General features: G+C 46.0%; 2 protein-coding genes across 3 annotated transcripts; both read left to right on the forward strand.

The window, feature by feature from the left end:
* Positions 1-3,568: 3,568 nt before the first annotated feature.
* On the forward strand, positions 3,569-4,581 carry LOC132653693 (uncharacterized). The gene is made up of 2 exons (XM_060382387.1): positions 3,569-3,633; positions 4,276-4,581. Exon 2 carries the CDS (start codon positions 4,280-4,282, stop codon positions 4,412-4,414), a length of 135 nt encoding a protein of 44 aa, XP_060238370.1. The 5' UTR covers positions 3,569-3,633; positions 4,276-4,279; the 3' UTR covers positions 4,415-4,581.
* A 120-nt stretch (positions 4,582-4,701) lies between these two features.
* Diablo (diablo IAP-binding mitochondrial protein) lies at positions 4,702-19,957 on the forward strand. 2 transcript variants are annotated; one of them, XM_021631387.2, is made up of 6 exons: positions 4,702-4,857; positions 5,545-5,671; positions 10,161-10,292; positions 12,202-12,312; positions 12,429-12,525; positions 19,167-19,957. In XM_021631387.2, exons 1-6 carry the CDS (start codon positions 4,760-4,762, stop codon positions 19,361-19,363), a joined length of 762 nt encoding a protein of 253 aa, XP_021487062.2. In that variant the 5' UTR covers positions 4,702-4,759; the 3' UTR covers positions 19,364-19,957. The 2 variants fall into 2 exon arrangements, with proteins under 2 accessions (XP_021487062.2, XP_060238369.1); XM_060382386.1 differs by lacking the exon at positions 12,202-12,312 and having other exon boundaries at positions 19,167-19,387.
* The last annotated feature ends 54 nt before the right edge of the window (positions 19,958-20,011 follow it).

Genomic DNA, 20,011 nt, shown 5'->3' on the forward strand with positions numbered 1-20,011 from the left:
CCCCAAAAAACGGGGAGAGGGATTTGTTTAACATATGGCAAAGTGTTCTTTAGCATGCACACAGCCCTGGGCTTAATCCTCAGAACTACATGGAGAAAAAGAAAAGGACCCTGCCAGTTTGACCCTAGGAGGAAATGTTTGTATTCTGCAGAATTGAATGCAAGCAAAAATACTTCTGTTGTTGCGATAAGGTCTTCCCATGTAGCCCAAGCTGGCCTTGAATTCAGTCCTGCCTCAGGCTACCAAGTGCTAGAATTTACATACCCAGAATTTTTTATCCTCTCATATATTACATCCTGATCAAAGTTTCTGCCCCCCAGCCAGTCTTTCCCTCTCCCCTCTCCTCTTCCTGAGATCCACCCCCCCCACCTCCCCTCAGAAAAGAGCAGGCCTTCCAGAGACCAAACATTGTAGCATAACAAGCTACAATAAGACCTAGTACATGCCATCACACCAAGGCTGAGCATGGCAACCCAGTAAGAGGAACAGGGTCCCACAAGTAGGCAAAAGAGTCAGGGGAACCCAGCTCCCAGTTAGGATTCCCACAAGAACAGCAAGCTACTCAGCCATAACATATATGCTGAGGGGCTAGGACTGACCCCTACAGGCTCCCTGATCTCCAAGTCCCTATGAGTCCCAGTCAGTTGATTGTGTGGGCCATGTTTCTATGATGTTTCCCTGACCCCTTCCGGTCCCTCCAGTCTTTCCTCCCTGTTCTCCGCAGGATTCCCCGAGCTCCTCCTATTGTGTGGCTGTGGACTCTGCATCTGCTTCCATCAGTTGTTGGATGGAGCCTCTCTGGTCCCTTCGATGACGATTTTGCTAAACTCCAGTCCCAGAACACTCTGCAAGCAGGGCAAACTGTAGGTTGAAGGTTTTGTGCCTGGGTTGGTGCCCAGTCCTTCCATTTGACATCTTGCCCCGTTACAGAGGATGGCCAGTGCGGGCTCCCTGTCTCCCATTGCTAGGGTTACTCTTGTAGATTCCATGGAATTTCCATTGCACTAGCTTCCAACCTTGCCCCTGAAGTGATCTCCCCTTCTTGTCGTTTTTCACAGTATTTTCTCCCTCCTTCCAACCTGATCCCTCCTGTTCCCAGCCCTGCCTGCTCCCAGTCTACCCAAGAAATCTATTCTATTTCCCCTTCCTGGGGAGATTCTTGAGTCCCCCAGCCCCCTTAAACCCTCCTCGTAACTTAGCCTCTCTGGGTCTGTGCTTTGTAGCATGATTGTCTTTTTCCTTACAGCTATTATCCACTTAATGAGTGAATACGTACCATATTTGTCTTTCTGGAGCTGGGTTACCTCATTCAGTATGTTACTTCTCTAGTTCCGTCCATTTGCCTGCAAATTCCATGACGTCATTGTTTTTAACAGCTGAGTAAATTGTGTAAATGTTACATTTTCTTTATCTATTTTTTGGTTGAGGGACATCTAGGTTGTTTCCAGTTTCTGCCTATTATAAATAAAGCTGCTATGAACAGAGTTGAGAAAGTGTCCTTGTGGCAGGATGAAGTGTCCTTTGGGTATTTGCCCAGAAGTGATACAGCTGCCTCTTGAGGTAGATTGATTTCCGATTTTTTAAAAAACTTCCATATTTGACTTCCAAAATGGCTGTACAGGTTTGCACTCCCACCAGCGGTGGAGGAGTGTTCCCTTGCTCCACATCCTTGCAAGCATGAGCTGTCACTTGTGTTTTTGATCTTAGGCATTCTGACAGGATCTCAGAGCTGTTTTGATTTGCATATCCCTGATGGCTAAGGATGTTGAACATTTCTCTAATGCCCATAATTTTATTATTATCATCATCATTTGGTTTTTCAAGAGACAGAGTTTCTCTGTGTAGCCCTGGCTGTCCTGAAACTCACTTTGTTGACCAGACTGGCTTCAAACTTAAGAGATCCACCTGCCTTGGCCTCCCAAGTGCTGGGATGAAAGGCGTGAGCCACCACCATCCAGCACCCAGAAAATTTTAAACAGCAAAGTGAAGTAAGTATCTGAAGTAAAGGAGAGGCTATGATAAAAGATAGTAAAGCACAGGATGTAGACATACATGGTGATCTAAGTTGTGGTGCTTAGGATCTGATATATTTAGTTATATGATAGAGGATATCTTGTCAGACAATAGAAGCAACGGACAGTATGTAAAATTTCTCATTGTTTATAAATGGATTGATGTGAATGTTATGCCAGGTTGCAATTCTTTATTATAGTTTATGTAGTGTGTGTGTGTGTGTGTGTGTGTGTGTGTGTGTGTGTGTGTACACATTCACACTCACAGAAATCAGAGACTAGCTTTCACAGAGTTGATTTTCTCTTTCTACCATGTGAGTCCTGAGGATCGAATTCAGGTTGTCAGGCTTGGTGGCAAGTTCCTTTACTTGCTGAGCTATCTTGTCAGCCCCAATCTCCTATTTTTTAGCTTCAGTTAATCTATTGCTATAAAACACCCCAGTTTGAAAAAAATTAAAATTAAACAGAAATATCCCAGTTTGGCAAGTTTGTAGATACTACAAAGGCTAAACCACATAAGTGCCTCGTGACATGCATTTGAAGTATGAGAGTGAGGAGGGAAGAGAGGCCTCTTTTGAACAACTTGGCCTTTTCATCTGCCACTCTGGTATAAGGTGATGGCATACATCTCAGCCATCCTTCCTTATGATGAGGTAGGACATAGGCCTCAGATATCCAGTCCTCTGGGGGAGTAATTACTACTCACTGGCTTCCTGAGCTGTGTTGATGTTCTGCCCCTGTTTTTGAGCGTGATTCACCGAGGCAATGATTTGATAATAAGAGATCCTGATTAAATTAAGGAGCCATTTGCTTCTGGATGATGATGTTATAAAAGGGTTGACATCCACACTGCCTGCCTTTCCAAAGATCAAAAAATAGTCTTTATAATTTAGTATAAGCAGAAGAATAAGCTGTATGTTTGTGCTTGTTTTTCCTTCATTGTTACAGGGAACAGGACCGTTCTTTGCTTTTCCAGATGGCTCCTTTTGTTGCCTCACTTTTGTAGTTGAACTTGAAAGTGTCTACACTGAGAAGGTGCCTGAGTAATGAGTCTACAAACTGCTAAAGTCTGTAAATTAGGCTCAAGCACTCTGGGCTATCATCTCTGGTTCATGCACGCATGCATGTTCATACCTGCCTTTCTTAAAACAGCAGCTTTTCCAGTAAACAAGTCGCAGTCAGTATGCAGTGGCTCTGCAGGGCCCCAGACCGGCAGGGTTGCTGGCAGTGTTAGATGTATTGGAAGTACAGCCCATCTGGAGCATTTCAACAAGCAAGACAAGAAGGGGCTTGAAATACCCCCCAGTATACCACTTGTTCAGCCCATTTGAGTCAGGAGCCTTGAAATCCACTGATGCCTTATCCTGTAGACTGTGGAGGTGACATAGGCAGAGGGTGGGCAGGGCTGAGAATGCCCCGCCTGGCCTGGGATTGCCTGTGCTCAGCTCCCTGGGAGCTCAGGAACCACAGGGAGCTTGTAATTGGTCGATAGACCACACCTAGTTGTTGAGCGATTCTGCTGGCTGAAGACCTCTCAGCTCTGCCCAGATCGCTGGAGTGCCCACAGTGTACCTTCACCAGACCAGAGAGAAGCAGTGGAAGATCGTGGAAACTTTGCCAAGTGAGTAAGCCGGGAAGAGTGGGAAGCTAGAGGCTAGCTAGCACTGAGGGGAGCTGCTGGGCAAGGCAGCAGTGAATGGGCTGACTTGTGACTCTTGGCATCTGAGCGTGGGGTGCATAAAACATAATCGGGAAGGGTCCGAACACAGGGTCAAGTTGCTACTCAGCACTTGGCACCCTGACTGGCTGTTAGGCCAGCATGCTGGGGGCACACACACACACACACACACACACACACACACACAAATTCCTTAAAATCTACCGTCCACAATCGAGCCAGGAGAATGATGGAGGAAATGAGCTGCTTCCCCTCCATTGTCAGGCAGGCCCACAGACAGGGCTGCAGCTCGAGTGAAAACAAAACTGTCCTCCACCAGCCCATTAGCGGCATCAGCTGCATTAAAAATGCAAGAGATGGTGGGAAGAGGGGGCCGGGTTTGAGTCTAATGCAAAGTAAGGACTGGAAAAGGCCAGGCCCCTTCCGATTTTGGAGCTCAGATGCCAGCGAGAGAGTGCGGGCAACTGCTGCTTTAGAAGGCACTTGAGGTGCGGGGCATAACAGCACTTTGGGCTTCCTTGGCATTGGAAGAATGCTGTCCCGCCAAATGCACCCTGCGCTTGCTCAGGCTCCTGGTCTCTGCAGGGCGATGCCGGCCTCGTCCACTGTCCACGTGCTGCAGTTGCTGCGGGAGTTGCTCGCCTTCGTGCTCCTCAGCTACACCGTGCTCCTCGGGGCGCTTCTGCTGGCTGGCTGGACCACCTACTTCCTGGTGCTGAAGTGACAGCGCTCGGGCCCGCGCTCGCCCCGCCCCGCCCCGCCCCGCCCTTCCGCAGCCTGGAGCTACCCCTCCCGGACTTGCCCTCTCCGGGCGCGGCCCCGCCCCGCCCAGCAGCCCGCTGCCAGGGTCGCTGCTCGCGACCCCGCTCAGCACCCCCGGCCCTGGAGCCTGCAGCGTCTTCCGCCCAAGGCCGAGCGGTTGAAAGCCAGGTGCGACCGTTACGGCCGTTTCCTGGTGCTCTGGCCCCGCCCACTCCGCCTGTCCAATCGCAACTTCGTCCTCTGGTGGGGGCGTACCCATGAGGCCCTGGGCTCCCTGGAGCGGGCCGCGCTCGCCCCTCTGCTCGCTATGCTGCGTCACTTCCGGCGTGTGCGTCCGGCGTCCGTCCGCCGCGGGATGGCCGCTCTGAGGAGTTGGATGTCCCGGAGCGTAGCCTCCCTGTTCAGGTACGGCGGCCGCTGCAGAGCGCGGGGAGCGGCGGAGCGGAGCCGGGCGCGCAGCGTGGTGGTCCCGGGCCGCGTCCCACCTTCCTCCGCAGTGTGAGGAGGTCCCCGCCTACGGCCCCCGTCCTCCGTCCGTGCCAGGCTCCCGAAGCGGGCGTCCTCCCCAGCCGGGGGCCGCCAGTATGATTCCGTTGAGCCTCGGGTCCGCTCAGAGTCCCTGAGGACACTGCGGGACAGCCGGGCCACAGGGTGGGCTGCAGGCCTGGCCTGGCAGCGCCTTGTGAAGAGGGCACACGTCCCAGTGAACGCCAGCGCTGCTGTCGGCGCCTACCTCCCGGGCTTTGCTAACGGGGACCATTAGACCCCTGGAACCCAGGCCGGGGTCCAAAGCTAAATCTTGCGGGCAAGAGAGTTTCATGTTGGCGTCAAGTTGCTAAGCAGCTCTGAAGCAACTCTAAATATCCCCACCTAGCGGAAAGCGCCCAAGCGCATCGGCCTGGAGCTATTGCGCACCTCTGACTCCCGAGTGCTAGATGAAAGGCGGACGCCTGTTGGCTTCTGGGATTCAACAGGCCGCCGGTGGTTTATTTTCTTGGAAGACCACTGCTACCTCATTTAGTTTACTGCTTGGCTTCAAAAGCCTTTTACAAATTTATTTGTGCTTTTTAAAGTTTGGCTTAATGTTTTCAGGTATGGGCAGCGTGTGCCTGTTTCAGCTAACCCTAAGAAACGCTGTTTCTCAGAGTTGATAAGACCATGGCACAAAACTATGTTGGCTGGATTCGGTGTGACACTGTGTGCAGTTCCTATTGCTCAGGTAAGGGCTGGTCATGTGACAATGGTAGGGTTAAAAGGGTCAGGGAAACAACACCCTGACCCTGACTTCACTCCAAGACTATTTCTCGGTCTTAGTGAACTCCCGAGCATCAGACGAGCTGCTGCCAGAGTTTCCTGAGTACCGCCTTCCATCTTCTGAGTTGAGCGAACTTCCCATTTCCCATTGGTGTAGAAACAGTATTGTTACCTGGTTTTGTCCCCATTCCACAACCTCTCAGTTGAGGAACCAGTGAAACTGAGAGCATCAGTTGAACTGGGAATTCATATGTCGCTTCTTGTTTTGTGTTGTTGATTATTAATACTTCTTATTGGTTTATCTTTTAGTCAAACAGCAGTTATTCCTAAAACAGCTCTATACCCAAATCACCACACAGAGACTAGGATTTGTTTAATTAACCTAGAGCACAATTCTGGACAATAATTACTCCATCCTTTAAACCTCCAAGACTGCATAGCTTCCTTCCATTCAGATTTCCCACATTATACTTGCTTTTTAGTCATATCTTAGGTCCAGTTCATCTCTCCTGGTGTTTCCAGGTTCTCTCCTCTCAGATCTCTTACCCCAACCCTCCTCTCACTAGCTTCCTTCTCCTCCCCTCCAGACCAAGATGTCCCACCCTATTCTCTCCATTGCTCAGCATTGGCTGGTTGTTTAATTGGCAATACAGAGAACAAATGGTGGCATGTTTACACAAACTTGAGACAGGTGCTGGTTAGAATAAGCATCTCAATGCAATGTATGGATTGAAACCAGATAGTGGGATAGAGAAATCAGCATGTGAATTAACAAGGGTAAATTGTATGCATTCCATAAGAACCTTATACCAACAGTTTTGTTTTATGGTTTAGTCTTCACTGGGATAATGTCAACTGTCCTGGTACTGGAAAGTGAATCCATTGACTTTCCCTGGGACTATAAGGAAGTCTTCAGTTGCTTGGTTGTCACTGGCAACCATCTTAGATCCCACCAGTCTAGACTAACCTACTTGAAGAGTAACGTACACTGTAAAGGCATCCCGTTCTTGAAGATAAGCTTGGGACTAGCAGGACAGGATTAGTCGTGGAATGAAGGCCAGAGACTTAACCAGGAATCAAATTCAGGTCACTAGTCAGTACTTGGGTACTCAGTACTTCAAGCTGCATAAAGGATAGACTGAAATAAAAGAATCTGATAGTCTGTTGGCAGGAGTCTTTCATTCAGCACAACTTTACTGAACAACTTTTTGTATCATACACTGGGAAGGTAAGAGGGAGAGAAAATAAAATTCTTTTTCTTCTTTTAAGATTTATTTAATTTTAGCTAGAGTGTTCTATCTGCATGTATACCTGTACCAGATCCCAGTATAGATGGTTGTGAGCCACCATGTGGTTGCTGGGAATTGAACTCAGGACCTCTGAAGAGCAGACAGTGCTCTTAACTGCTGAGCCATCTTTCTAGCCCCACAAATTCTTACTATAAAAAAAATACATTCTGGGTAGAAAATAAGCAGCTATAAATTGAGTGTAGTGGTATGTTCCTATATTCCTTCATGGGGAGGCTAAAGCAGGAAGATCAAAAGTTTGAGGCTAGCTTAGGTTACTTTTATCTTGAGATGCCGCAAAATGCACCCCTCCTCCACCCCCCAAAAATAGGTGGTGGTGGCCGTGGCAGCAACCAGCATTTGAGAGGCAGAGGCACGTGGATCGCTGAGTTCTAGACCCTGGTCTGCAGAGTGAGTTGCAGAATAGTCAGGGCTGTTACACAGATAAACCTTGTGTTGAAAAAAGGAAAAGTCCGCTGGTGATATAATGTAGAGAAAAAAAGGCTGCAGTGGGATGAGACTGCTTCATTTAAGGGTGTTTGAGAAGGCCACTCTGGTAATGAGACCACCATGGTAATCACCTGGGGAAGGGAGAAGCCCAGAAGCTGTATTTTGCATGGTGTAAAAAGGTGGGTGGAGGAGAATGAGGACTTGTCTAGTAGTGAAGCCAGAGAGGTGACCAGGATCACCTGCTGTGATTGGTTTTTGGATTTTATTCTGAAGCCACAAAGGATTTGACTTTGGAATAAAATGACCTTGTGTAAGTTTTACGGTTATTGTTATCTCGGGGCGAGCAGGCTAATGTGAGCGTCTAGATGAGATGACGGTAGGTGCTGGCAGGCAGCAGAGGGGATGGGGAGAGCTGTTCTATTTGAATTGCCATTTGCTGGGTCAGAGGAGGAGGTCTCCACTGGAAGAAAGTTACATTTTGGAACTGTCAGTGAGCAGCACATATGAATGTGATGGGTTTTTGTTGTTTTTGTAAACACTGGAGATGTGGTTTATGGAGAAGAGTTAGATAAGAAACACACAGACTCATTTCAGCAAAATATTTGTGATCCTTTTATTTCCATTTATGGTAAGCACTTCTGACATCTGAGACTCATTAACGTCCGGTCTCATTTCAGCTGCTATCTCTGTATGCTGATGGATCTCTGCTCTAAGCTGCCCAAGTGAACATCTTGACAAGACGGTCCTTTTAAAATTACATTTAGCACATCAGTCCTAAATGTGAGGGTGTGAGAGGAGAGCTGCAGGAAGAGTTGTCTGGCACGGTAGCCAAGTGTCTCCTCAACAGCGGAGTCATCTTGCCAAGCCGCCAGCGTTCTTTTTTCTTTGAGAATGGTGGGGTTTGTCCTCTTATCTTAATTTATAGCTTTATAAATCCGCTGCTAGTCAGTTCTGGGCCATAGGACTAAAGCTGCCATAGTCATCTCCTGTAGTGTTGGTCTGCTCTTCAGAACTCCCATGACTGTTACATGTTACAGAGCTAATTGGAGCTAGTTCTGCCTGTACTCCAGTACCCTAACCAGTTTTCATTTCTCTCATGCCAACTAGGCTTTCATTTCCTTCCTTCCAAGGACCTTAGCCATTCTGGACCTAACTTCCTCAGTACCAAGTCACATCCCTTTAAAGCCTTTCTGAGTTCCTAGTCAATTGCTTTCTCTTTCTGGCTACTAGATAAATGTGTTTTGATGTTTGATGATGATCTATGTGGTGCTGGTTGGGTCAGCAGAATATGAAAAAGTACAGGGTTAGGAGACGGTTTATTTTGAGGTTTAACTGGATGTGTGATTTCTAGGGAAAGTCCATTCTGTATGTGGATTTCATTGTCTGTAAAAAGTAGTGATACTCATCCTGGAAATGAGTGAAAACACACTGTAAAGTTAGTATTGTTATTCTCTGGTTTTCAAGACACTGTGTCAAAGTTTAGTTTTCTATGAGCAGACCTGCTGTTCTGTGTAGCTTTTCAGTTTGAGACCTGTATGAAATGTGGATGTGATGGCATTCTTTCATTTTTTTTATTTTTAAAATATTTTTTATTTATTATGTATACAGTGTTGTCTGCATGTATACCTGCACACAAGAAGAAGATACCAGATCTTATTATAGATGGTTGTAAGCCACCATGTGGTTGCTGGGATTTGAACTTAGGACTTCTGGAAGAGCAGCCAGTGCTCTTAAACTCTTTGAGCCATCTCTTCAGCCCTGTGATGAAATTCTTGATTCATTTACAAAACAAGAAACATTTCACAGTCTACTTTTAAACTGCTTTTAACAGTTATTCTGTGATTTTTATACTCCATGCAGCAAAACCAAGACAGTATATATATCACAGAGCAGCTGCTGTTGATACAGTGAGGTCTCTGTTGAGAGGAAAAAGAATTATTTTAGGTACTGGGTCAGTTTTCAGTCAGTGACCAAATTCCCATAATTGTGTGTAGGCTTCTATTGATTTTTGGTTTTCAGTGTAATGGCTGAGGTTAGAGTGAATGGCTCTTCCCCTGCTTCCAAGACTATTCCGCTCATTGCCTTCCAGCATCTGCCTATTTCCCGTTAGACTCAGCTCATTCACATCAGACCTCTGAAGTCTTTTGCTAATAACACCTCAGCACAGGATTGGTGGTTTCCTGTGTGCCCTACTTATCTTATTGACTGCCACAGCTCCCTTGATACTTCATTGTACTGTTTTCTAGGTGTTTGTTCTCTGCTTGCTGAAGTGAGGGAAGAGAATGTCTTTTTATAGATTTGGTTTTTCAGGACAGGGTTTCTCTGTGTAACAGCCCTGGCTGTCCTGGAACTCACTATGTGGACCTTGGACTCAGAGATCTGCCAACCTCTGCCTCCCCAGTGCTGGGGCTAGTCAATGTCTTTATATTTTCAGCATCTAACATCAAGTTATCAATTGTAGCTTCGTGAATTTGTTATTACTAGTTATTTTGTATAAAGTACTTTGTGCTCTGGGTCTAAGAATGAAAGTAAGAGAGATACTACCCTGACATTATATCCCTGAGCTATCTTAAACCACCAAAGCCTGATGTTTTCCCAGAGAAATATGCTGATATAGTTTCGTAAGTACAAAGCGGCTTCAGGGCATCTTCTGAGACCACCAGGTTGTCATCGTTAGCTTTACACAGGTTGGAAGTGGAATAACTGTTTATCTTTCAGAAATCGGAGCCCCACTCTCTTAGTAACGAAGCGTTAATGAGGAGAGCTGTGTCTTTGGTAACAGACAGTACTTCCACCTTTCTGTCGCAAACCACGTATGCGCTGATTGAAGCCATCACCGAGTATACTAAGGTAGGTCTCCTTTCGTGCTGTCTTTTTTTTTTTTTTTTTTTTTCAGTGTTAAGAGATGGAATCCAGAGGTTTATGGGTGCCAGGGAAGTACTCTACTCCAGAGCTACAATCCTCACTGTCCTCTAAAGCATTGATTTGCTAATCCAGCAGTTTGCAAACTATGGCTCATAACCACATGTGGTCTAATAGCTGTGTTCATATTTTATTGGAACTTAGCCAGGCTTGTATATATACTGAGAGTTTAGGTAGCTTTTGTAGAGCTCATAAAGCTCTTGAGCCTCAAATATTTACTGTTTGGCCCTTAAAAAAATGTTGCTGAGAGCTGGGTTTTGTAATAGCTCATTCGTAGAATGCTTGCCTTGGTATTATTCTCAGCACCTTGGTGGTGTTCACATATAACCAGCACTTGAGTAGAGGCAGAGGGATGAGAAGGTCAAGGCCAGTTTGAACTGTGAGACTCCTTGTCTGAAAAAGAGTACTGGAGCACAGGCTTCACATTTTTCAGCACTTCCTTCTCCCTTTATTTCATAGGGAAATTGAAAAGGCAGGCTGCGTGTGACCCTAGTATTCAGGAGGCAGAGGCAAGCAGATCTCTGCATTCTGGACCACCTAGTTGACATAGTGAGAACCTTTCTCAAAAGTGAGACCAGAGGGCTGGAGAGATGGCTCAGCAGTTAAGAGCACTGGCTGTTCTTCCAGGGGTCCTGAGTTCAATTTCCAGCACCCACATGGTGGTTCACAACCATCTATAATAAGATCTCATGCCCTCTTCTGGCATTCAGGGTCTATATGCAGATAGAGCATTCATATATATAAAATAAATTTTTTAAAAACGTTTGAAGCTGGTGAGATCACTCAGGAGGGTGAGTACTGGCTGCTCTTCAAGAGGACCCGGATTAAATTCCCAGCACCCACATGGTAGCTCATACTTGGCTGTAACTCCAGTTTCAAGGGATCTGACACACATGGAGGCAAAACACCAACACATAAAATAGTTTTAAAAACAAGGCACCAAAAGAAAAGGCCAGGAGGTGGTGGTGTACGCCTTTAATCCAGCGCTCAGAAGGCAGAGGCAGACAGATTCTGAGTTTGTTGCCAGCCTGGTCTACAGACTGAGTTCCAGGATAGCCAGGGCTACACAGAGAAACCCTGTCTTGAAAACCCAAAAACAAAAAAAAGTGCCCAGGGAAGATTGGGGTGTGGAGTATAGTGTTGGGTCCTCTTGAGCTGGAATCATGCAGGTGGTTGTGAGCTGCTCAGTATGCACTCTGGAAACTAAACTGTGCAAGAGCTTGTGACCAGAATCAGCTGACCCGCTCATGTGAGTGTCTGAGTCAGGAAAGCATGGCTCTCTACTCATGGCAGTCCTTAAGACAATGATCCATGACACTAAAGGGCTAATCTCCAGTCCTGGCTGAGAGAAAAGTGCTACCCACAGCTCAGTGGACAAAAGAGCCTTATACATTGAGAAAATTTTCGTGTGTAGCTCAGGCTGGCCTCAAGTTTCCTCTGTTATCCCAGGATGGCCTTAAACTTGAAATCCTCCTGCCATAGCCTCCAGAGTATTGAGATTACAAGTATGTATTCCCACCCCAGGATTTTGTTTTCTGAAGGTATGAACGTCACTAGTCCTTTTGCTTACTCAGTTTTGTTTTGTCTTTTGTCCTCACCCTGGGGCCTCTCCAGGACACATTCCTGACTGGAATCTCTTTGGTTATGGTCAAGGTCCTGTCCTGAGGGGCATGCATGGGCCACTAGTCCCTGAGAGCCTAGGTTAAGGACTCCTTCCTGCGAGTCTCCAGCCATGATGTGCCTCTGTTGAACCTCCAAAGTCTTCACAGATTGAGGGTTTATTAAACTTCCCCTTCCAGGGCAGAGGCTTACTCGCTTATTTATTCTGTGTTTTTAGGCTGTTTATACGTTAGTGTCTCTGTATCGACAATATACAAGTTTACTTGGGAAAATGAATTCACAGGAGGAAGATGAAGTGTGGCAGGTGATTATAGGAGCCAGAGTTGAGGTGAGCATACTTGTTAGTCATTTCCTGGACTGGTCTTCATTATGGCGACTAAACTGTTCTTGAGAGTCACTGTGTTAACCCTTCATGGTGTCTGGAGCTCTTTTCTAAACTTGCAGATGACTTCAAAACAGCAGGAATACTTGAAGCTGGAAACCACTTGGATGACAGCAGTTGGCCTTTCAGAGATGGCTGCGGAGGCTGCCTATCAAACTGGTAGTTAAAGGGTTGGGGTTCTTTGTTCTTTACTTTTAATTTAGTTGCTAAACAAGGATTTTAGACTGTCTGATGGTACAAAGTATCTTTTAGAGCAGTGGTTCTTAACCTTGCTGTGACCCTTTAAGACAGTTCCTCATGTGACCTCCAACCATGAAATTATTTTCATTGCTACATCATAACTGTAATTTTGTTACTGATATGAATCATGATGTAAATATCTGATATGCAGGATATCTGATTTGCGAGCCCCAAAGGAGTCATGACCAAGGAACAAAACTGGTTTAGAGGTTTTCTTCATTTCTATGTTGTTTTGAGACATGGTCTCATTATGTAGCCTTGGCTAGCCTCAAACTCACAATACGTACAACAGGCTCACAACAGTATATAGACTCACAATATATATACAGACTCAAAACAGTCTAGCTGCTTCAGCCTCCCAAGTGGTAGGATTGCAGACATGAGCCATCACATCACGCTTTAACATTTTATTTGCATTCATAGAAGTTACGCTGCCAGTGTCTAGAAAAATAACTAGTAAAACTGCTGTTAAAATGTTTCCATCTTTTTATAGCAAAGGACACAGTATCATAAAGAGTGTATGGCCCGCTTAAATAATAAGACGGTAGAGATGAAACCAGCAGAGCATTTTTTTTGTTCAGGCTCTATGGTGTCACGTTCCTTTAACATGGAGCTGGTATTGTCACTCCTACTCTGAACACCCCAGGCTACAACTAGGAAGTGACCAAAATGAAAATCAGCCTTTGCTTCATTTTTCCTTGTATGCAAATGTTAAAGCTGGATATGGTGGCTCATGCCTATAATCTTAGCACTTAGGAGGCTGAGGCAGGATACTCAAAAAAGGAAAAAAATATATACAGGTTAACATGCTGGAAAAAGGGAATCTCAGAGTTAGGGCCAGAGCTTTGTCAAACTCTTATTTTAGAGCCCAGCATAGAAAATGTAAATGGTTTCCTTTCTGTACCAAGGTATGATTTGACTGTCATTGTCCAGTGGAACTCAGAGAAATGATTAAATATTCAATATGTAATTGGATCCAATCCCAAACTAGATGGGACTTACCTCAAAATATCAGAGTAAGTCATAAAATAATTTATTTGATTTTGAGACAGGGTGTCTCTGTGTAGCCCCAGCTTTCCTGGAACTCGATCTGTAGACCGAGCTGGCCTTGAACTTGAGTTTTTCCTGCCTTGCCTCCCAAGTACTGGGATTAAAGGCGTGTGCCATCAGCCCCACGTGGCTGAGGGGAGTGTTAACACGGGGTTTCACTCTGCAGCTCAAGACAACATTAAGCCTATAGTGATCCTCCTACCTCAGCCTCCAAGTGCTAGGACTATAGGCATGGACCACCATTCCAGCAGGCTTTAATTTTTTGGAAGGCCTGTGTGCTACATAATTGCATTTTATACCATACTGGAGAAAAATGAGTATGCTTAGTGATTATGAAAAATGAAAGCAGGGTTGTAGAGTGAGTACCTCACCAGATGTGGTGGGCAGGTTCCCAGGAGGTGCCAAGAACTGCATCAAGAGCCTCCTATGGATCCTCACCACTACTAGGGGAAAAAAAATCTCTGTTCAGAAACACTAAACTGTGGGCCAAAGCTTTTTTCAGAGAAAAATCTTAAGTCCTGTAAGGTACTAGAGAAAGTAGCTGATTTATCCTGCAAAGGTATGTGCAAGATAATTGATAGCAAACTAAAGTTTCATATTTGATTAAACAGACTTTTCCATCTGCCTCCACTTCCAGAAATACTATTCATGAGTCAAGTTTGAAAGGAAGAAACTTACTCTTCTAAAACTGGGAACAGTTTTACTGTATAAAAGTAGCTGGGAAGTAAAGGCATATGGGAAGCTTTCCTTAGAAGTAACAGGTGCTGGTTTCGTGCACCACAAAGAATTGTGAGGAGGGGACAGAGAACATGGTAGATTCAGCTGATGCCAAAAATGAAATAAACTGTTAGAAGATACAAATAGCTGAGCATGGAGGCACACTCCTTTAACCCCAGCACTCAGGAGACAGAGGTAGAAGGATCTGCTGTGTTTGAGGCCAGCCTGGGCTACAGAGTGAGTTAGAGGACAGCCAAGGCTACACAGAAACCCTGGCTCAAAAAAAAACAAGAAAATACAGACTAAGGGATTGGGAGCTAGTCTAGTGCCTGAGTTCAAGCCACAGCACCTAAGCAAAAACCAGGCATGGTGGCACAAACTTGTAATTCTAGGGAGGTGGAACCCTTGGGATTTACTAGTCAGCCTAGCTTAATTAGTGAGCCGGAGGTTTCAGTGAGACACATGCCCAAGGTTGGCCTCTGCCTCTCCCCCCAGGCATGCATGCACACCTGCACAAAATACAAAGTAATGTGTAGGAACAAGATCAACAGTACTCATAAAAATAAACCTATTCAACAGGCCGTGCCAGAAAGATAGTTTTAGGGCCAGCAAGATGGTACAACAGATTAAAGCTCTTGCCACCAAGCCTAATGACCTGATCTTAATTTCTGGAACCCACATAGTAAAAAGAGGACTCCCAGAAGTTGTCCTCTGACCTTCACCCGTACACTGGTATCACACCTGTGCCCCCAGAAGCACACCTAGGGCACAGGAAAAGGTGGGAAATTATGAAAAGAAAAACTGAAAAATAAGCAGCAACCCACAGAAGCTAACAGCAATTTCAGAGGATAGAAGAGCAGAGCAACAAGGCAGAAACAGACACAGTTACAAGTGGGATGAGCAGGTGGGCAGTGGCCTACACCTGTGACCCCAGCATCGGGGAGGCAGAGGCAGGTGGATCTCTGAGTTGACAGTCCGGTTGTGTAGGTAGTCCCAGGCTAGGAAGGACTAGATAGTGAGGCCCCACTTCAAAAACAAAAAAAGAAACAAGTGGGATGAGCTTTGCATCTCCAGAGACCTGCTAGTCAGACATGTGGAGATCATCCTGTCTTCTACCTTTGTCAGTGAGCCGAGCTCTGTCAGTCAGACCTAGCGCTCGTCATGTGTTCATCCCTAGCTAGCTTGCTCTGTAGATTGCCTCTCCCATTTCTGCCTTCCAAGGCTAAAAGTATGAGTCTTTTTTGTCCAGCATTCACATGGGTTCTGGGACCCAAACTCTGGTCCTTGAAGTTGAGCAGCAAGTGGTTAACCACTGAGCCATCTCGACAGCTATTTCAGATTAAAAAAAAATAATAATAATACTCACAAGATACACACATACAAAAAGTGTTGACCTGCCTCCCCAAAAGTACGTATGCATTTAAAACAAAGCATACGAACTGATTTTGTACCATTGATTCTCTGGTTGACCTTCAGAACATTACCAATATTCCTGGTCTGTAAAGCTAAAACATGCTTCCTGAGGTGGGGCTGTCACTCAGTGGCAGTACCTTGGCATGCATGGGGCTCTGGTTTCTTAACAACTCAAGGAGCTGGGGAGAAGACTCAGTGGTTAAGAGTACTTAAAGAAGTCCTGAGTTCAATTCCCAGCAACCACATGGTGGCTCACAACCACTTATAATGTGATCAAATGCCCTCTTCTGGCAGGCAGGCGTATATGCAGATAGAGCACTCAAATACATAAATAAATCTTAAAAACAAACAAAACAAAAAAACAAACCATAGCTGGGTGTGGTGTACATGCCTTTAATCCCAGAACTTGGGGAGCAGGGGCAGGCGGATCTGGGCCAGTCTGGTTTACAAAGAATCCAGGACAACCAGACTACACAGAGAAACCCTGTCTTGAAAAACAAAACAAGCTGAGCACAGTGGCACAAGCCTGTAATCCCAGCACTCAAGGGAGGCAGAGGCAGGCAGATCCCTGTGAGTTCAAGGCCAACCTGGTCTACAAAGTGAGTCCAGGACAGCCAAGGTTACATAGAGACAGACATCTTGTTTTGAAAAACCAACCAACTGAGCAAACGAACTGGTCTGGGTTTGATTGGTTTAAAAAACAAAACACCTCAAAAAAAAAAAAAAAAAAAAAAAAAAAAAGCCTGGCTCTTTGGTATCTCAAGCTATGGGGCAGGAGAGATGGCTCAGTGGTTAAGAGTGCTTTCCGCCACTTCAGGCCACTCACAGCTGCCTGTAAGTGCAGATCTAAGGTGCCCTCTTCTGGCCTTCACAGCTACCTCATGTGTGGCATCTACTCACATAGACAATGAGAAATATTTAAGAAAACAATCCAGGCTAAAGAAGGAATTAATAGAAAATTTAAAATCTGTAGACTTCTGAAAACAAGTCCAGGACTGTAACAGAACCAGGGTGTTTTATAATCTTCCTACTACTTTATAGTAGCTCCCGGGACCTAGGGAGCCTCCTCAGGTGCCTACAGCACAAGCATGAGGACCTGAGTGTGGGTCCCAGCCCCCATGTGAAAACCATGTGGTGGAACACACCTGTAACCCTCGATTTAGGGTGCTGATGGAGCACAGGCCTCCACATGATACACACCTGTAATACCAGCACTTGAGAGTGCAGTTGGGAAGACCAGTAGTTTGAGGCCAGTGTGGGCTATGTGCGGCCCTGTCTCCACCACCACAATACAGATAACCACAAGGTAGCTCTCGGGTTCTTATCCCCATAAAGCAGATCTCCAAAGTATATGAATGGCAGGTTGAATTGGCTGAAGTAGGTACTCAAACTAGACTTTTGACTCAGTAAATTATACAAAGAGTGACCTTGGAGGCTAGTGAGATAAGGGTGCCAATTCCTACAAGCTGTCCTGGCTTGTACAGGCATACCCAGCCACTGGATAAGGAAATTACTAAAAGTGCAAACAGCTGAAAAGCAGGCCCAAAATCAGATGAAAGAAAACTATGTGAACCTGAGATGAACTAGTAGGCAAGGTCAGAAAAGACTAGATCAGATGTGAGTGGGTGTGACTGTGAGGACAGGGCTGGGATTTTGGTTGTGACGGTCTCTACAGGCACTGTGGCCTAACATCTCACTAGTGATGCAGTACAGTAAAGGCCCTCACATGAGGAGACTGTCCTGTGTACAAGGTGCTCCTTCCAGTCACTGCAGGGGCCTAGTGTTGCCATCACTTCCAGCAGTGTGGGGACAGGATCTTGGGATTTAAAATGAAGAGATCATCACTGCCCAAAAAGAACTTGGAAAGTTTATAACTCTCTTGGCTTAGGGATCAGGTTTTTCAATCCTGGGCTTACAAATCACTCCCTGCTTTGTACTTCCCTCGAAAGCACACAAATCAGAATCAGAACCACAAAGGAGCCAGCTGTGCATCCAGCTGTGAATTGTTGAGCTCTTGCCTTTGTACAGCACCACAGAAAGGGGAGAAATTGGGCTGACTGGGCTCAGCAGGTAAAGGTTACTGCCACCAAGCCTGACCACCTCAATTAAATCCCCAGGACCCAAATTCTGATACAGCGAGAACTGGCTTCTACTAGTTGTCCTCTGACTTCCACATGCACGCCATCCTCCACCTTTAAATAAATTGAGAAGCTACTAAACACGAGCACCATCTGACAGATGACACACTAAAAAACTAGATGGTGTTCCCAAGAGTCTACATTCTAATGTGGAAAGAACAGCATTTCAACCTAACACATGGTCTAGGCACACAGTGTGTAAGAGACAGATGTCAAATATAACGCAGCACCCAGAGACCATGTAAATCTTTACATAAATCCAGAACAGGTTGAAGAAGTAAGGAATCCAAGAAGTCCATAATGAAAGTTGAAATTGCATTCAAAGATGGACACCAAGCCCAGGTTATTTTAAGGGAAGAGTTAGATGATCTTCAAAACTAAAATTCCAGATTGGAGAGAGAGAGCTCAGTGGACAATATGCTTGTTGTGCAAACATGAGGTCCCAAGTTCAGATCCCCAGCACCCATACAGAAACAAGTCAGGGTGGCACACCTGCGGTACTCTAGTGCTGGGAGTGGCTCCCTCTTCTTGCCTGGGGCTTGCCTGGCTAGCCAGAGTAGCCTAATCATCAAACCCCAAGTTCAGCCAAGATCCCAGTTTCTAAAACAAAAAACAAGACAAAACAAAGGCCTACAACACTAGTGTGCATGAAGTGCTGTGAAGCCTATAATGGAATTGTATGAAGCCAACAGATGCCAAGCTGAACCCAGGACAGCACAAAACTTAACAGTTGATTTTGACTGACTTTGAAATAGTCAAGTCAAATATCACTGCAAGTAAGATGCAGTGATAGTCCAACACACACAATATGCAAATGTAGCTCCCACCTGGGTAGGGGTTGAGACAGGAGAATTCAAGGCCAGCCTGGGTTGTGTAAGGAGACCCCAGTGTTTTGTCTTTAACAATTAGGTACATGTATTTGTGTCTGTGGTTATATATGTGCATGTAATGCAGTTGCCCCAGAGTCTAGAACAGGGCAGCAGATCCCCTGGAGCTCAAGTAACAGGTGCTTGTGAGCCACCCAACTTGGGTCCTCTGGAGCAGCAAGCACTCTTGAGCCCTGGGGCATCTCTTTAGCAGCATCCAATACCCTATATCTCCTCAAAAGAAATAAGATGCCGACCTAAATTCCAAAGCCTGGATGTCAGGGAAGGTAACCTCACGAGGGCTGGGTGCCAGCCTCAGGCTGTCGTGTGTGACTTCTCACTGTGGTGCTCAGTGCAACTGTCCATCTTTTGACAGGAGCAGATCAGGCCTCTATAACTGCCAGGAATCACATCCAACTGGTGAAGTCGCAGGTGCAGGAGGTGCGCCAGCTCTCCCAGAAGGCAGAAACCAAGCTGGCTGAAGCACAGACTCAAGAGCTACACCAGAAAATCCAGGAAGCCGGTGATGAGAGGGCTGACCAGGAAGAGGAGGCCTACCTGCGTGAAGATTGAGGGCTTGAGCTCAGTGCCCTGTCCACCCACCCAGTGGGGAAAGCTGTGGATGGCATCCACCTAGTGTCACCCCAACTCTGCAGAGGCAACAGGTTCTGCCTTTGCCCATCAGACCAGAAGCCTTTTGTGAGCTGTGCCTGGCCCCTTCTCTCTGGTCTCACTCAGCCTTCGTGGTCCTGATCTTAGCCCTCGGGCATGGTTCGATACTCCCTCAGCACAGCTCCTCTTTTGCTGATCTTTTTATCTCACACCAACCTGGGCCAGAGGAGGAGGGGTCTTTCCTGCCACACCTTTCAGTTCATAGCTGTTTTAGCTACAGTTTTTAATATTACTCAGATTTTCAAGTATGATTTAGCATTTGCTCCTCCACAGGGCAGGAAGGAGCCTGTCTGGTTTGTTAAGATTTCTGTTATAATGAGAGCACAGCTCAACTAAGGAGCCACTCAGAGCATGAACAGTGTTCACCTGGTGCTCCCCATGGGACCTTCTCTAACACATGCTTCTTGGTTGTTCCCTTCTTTCCTTTGAGTTTCTCTGCTGTGTCCAAAGGAAGAGAAGTTTGATGTTTGCAATAAAAAAAAAAAAAAAAAAAAAGCTTTGGGGCTGTCATACAGCATTTCCTTCACTGCCTAGGTGGTAGGAGTGAAG

Source organism: Meriones unguiculatus, chromosome 4, assembly GCF_030254825.1.
Source record: "Meriones unguiculatus strain TT.TT164.6M chromosome 4, Bangor_MerUng_6.1, whole genome shotgun sequence".
NCBI lineage: Eukaryota > Metazoa > Chordata > Mammalia > Rodentia > Muridae > Meriones > Meriones unguiculatus.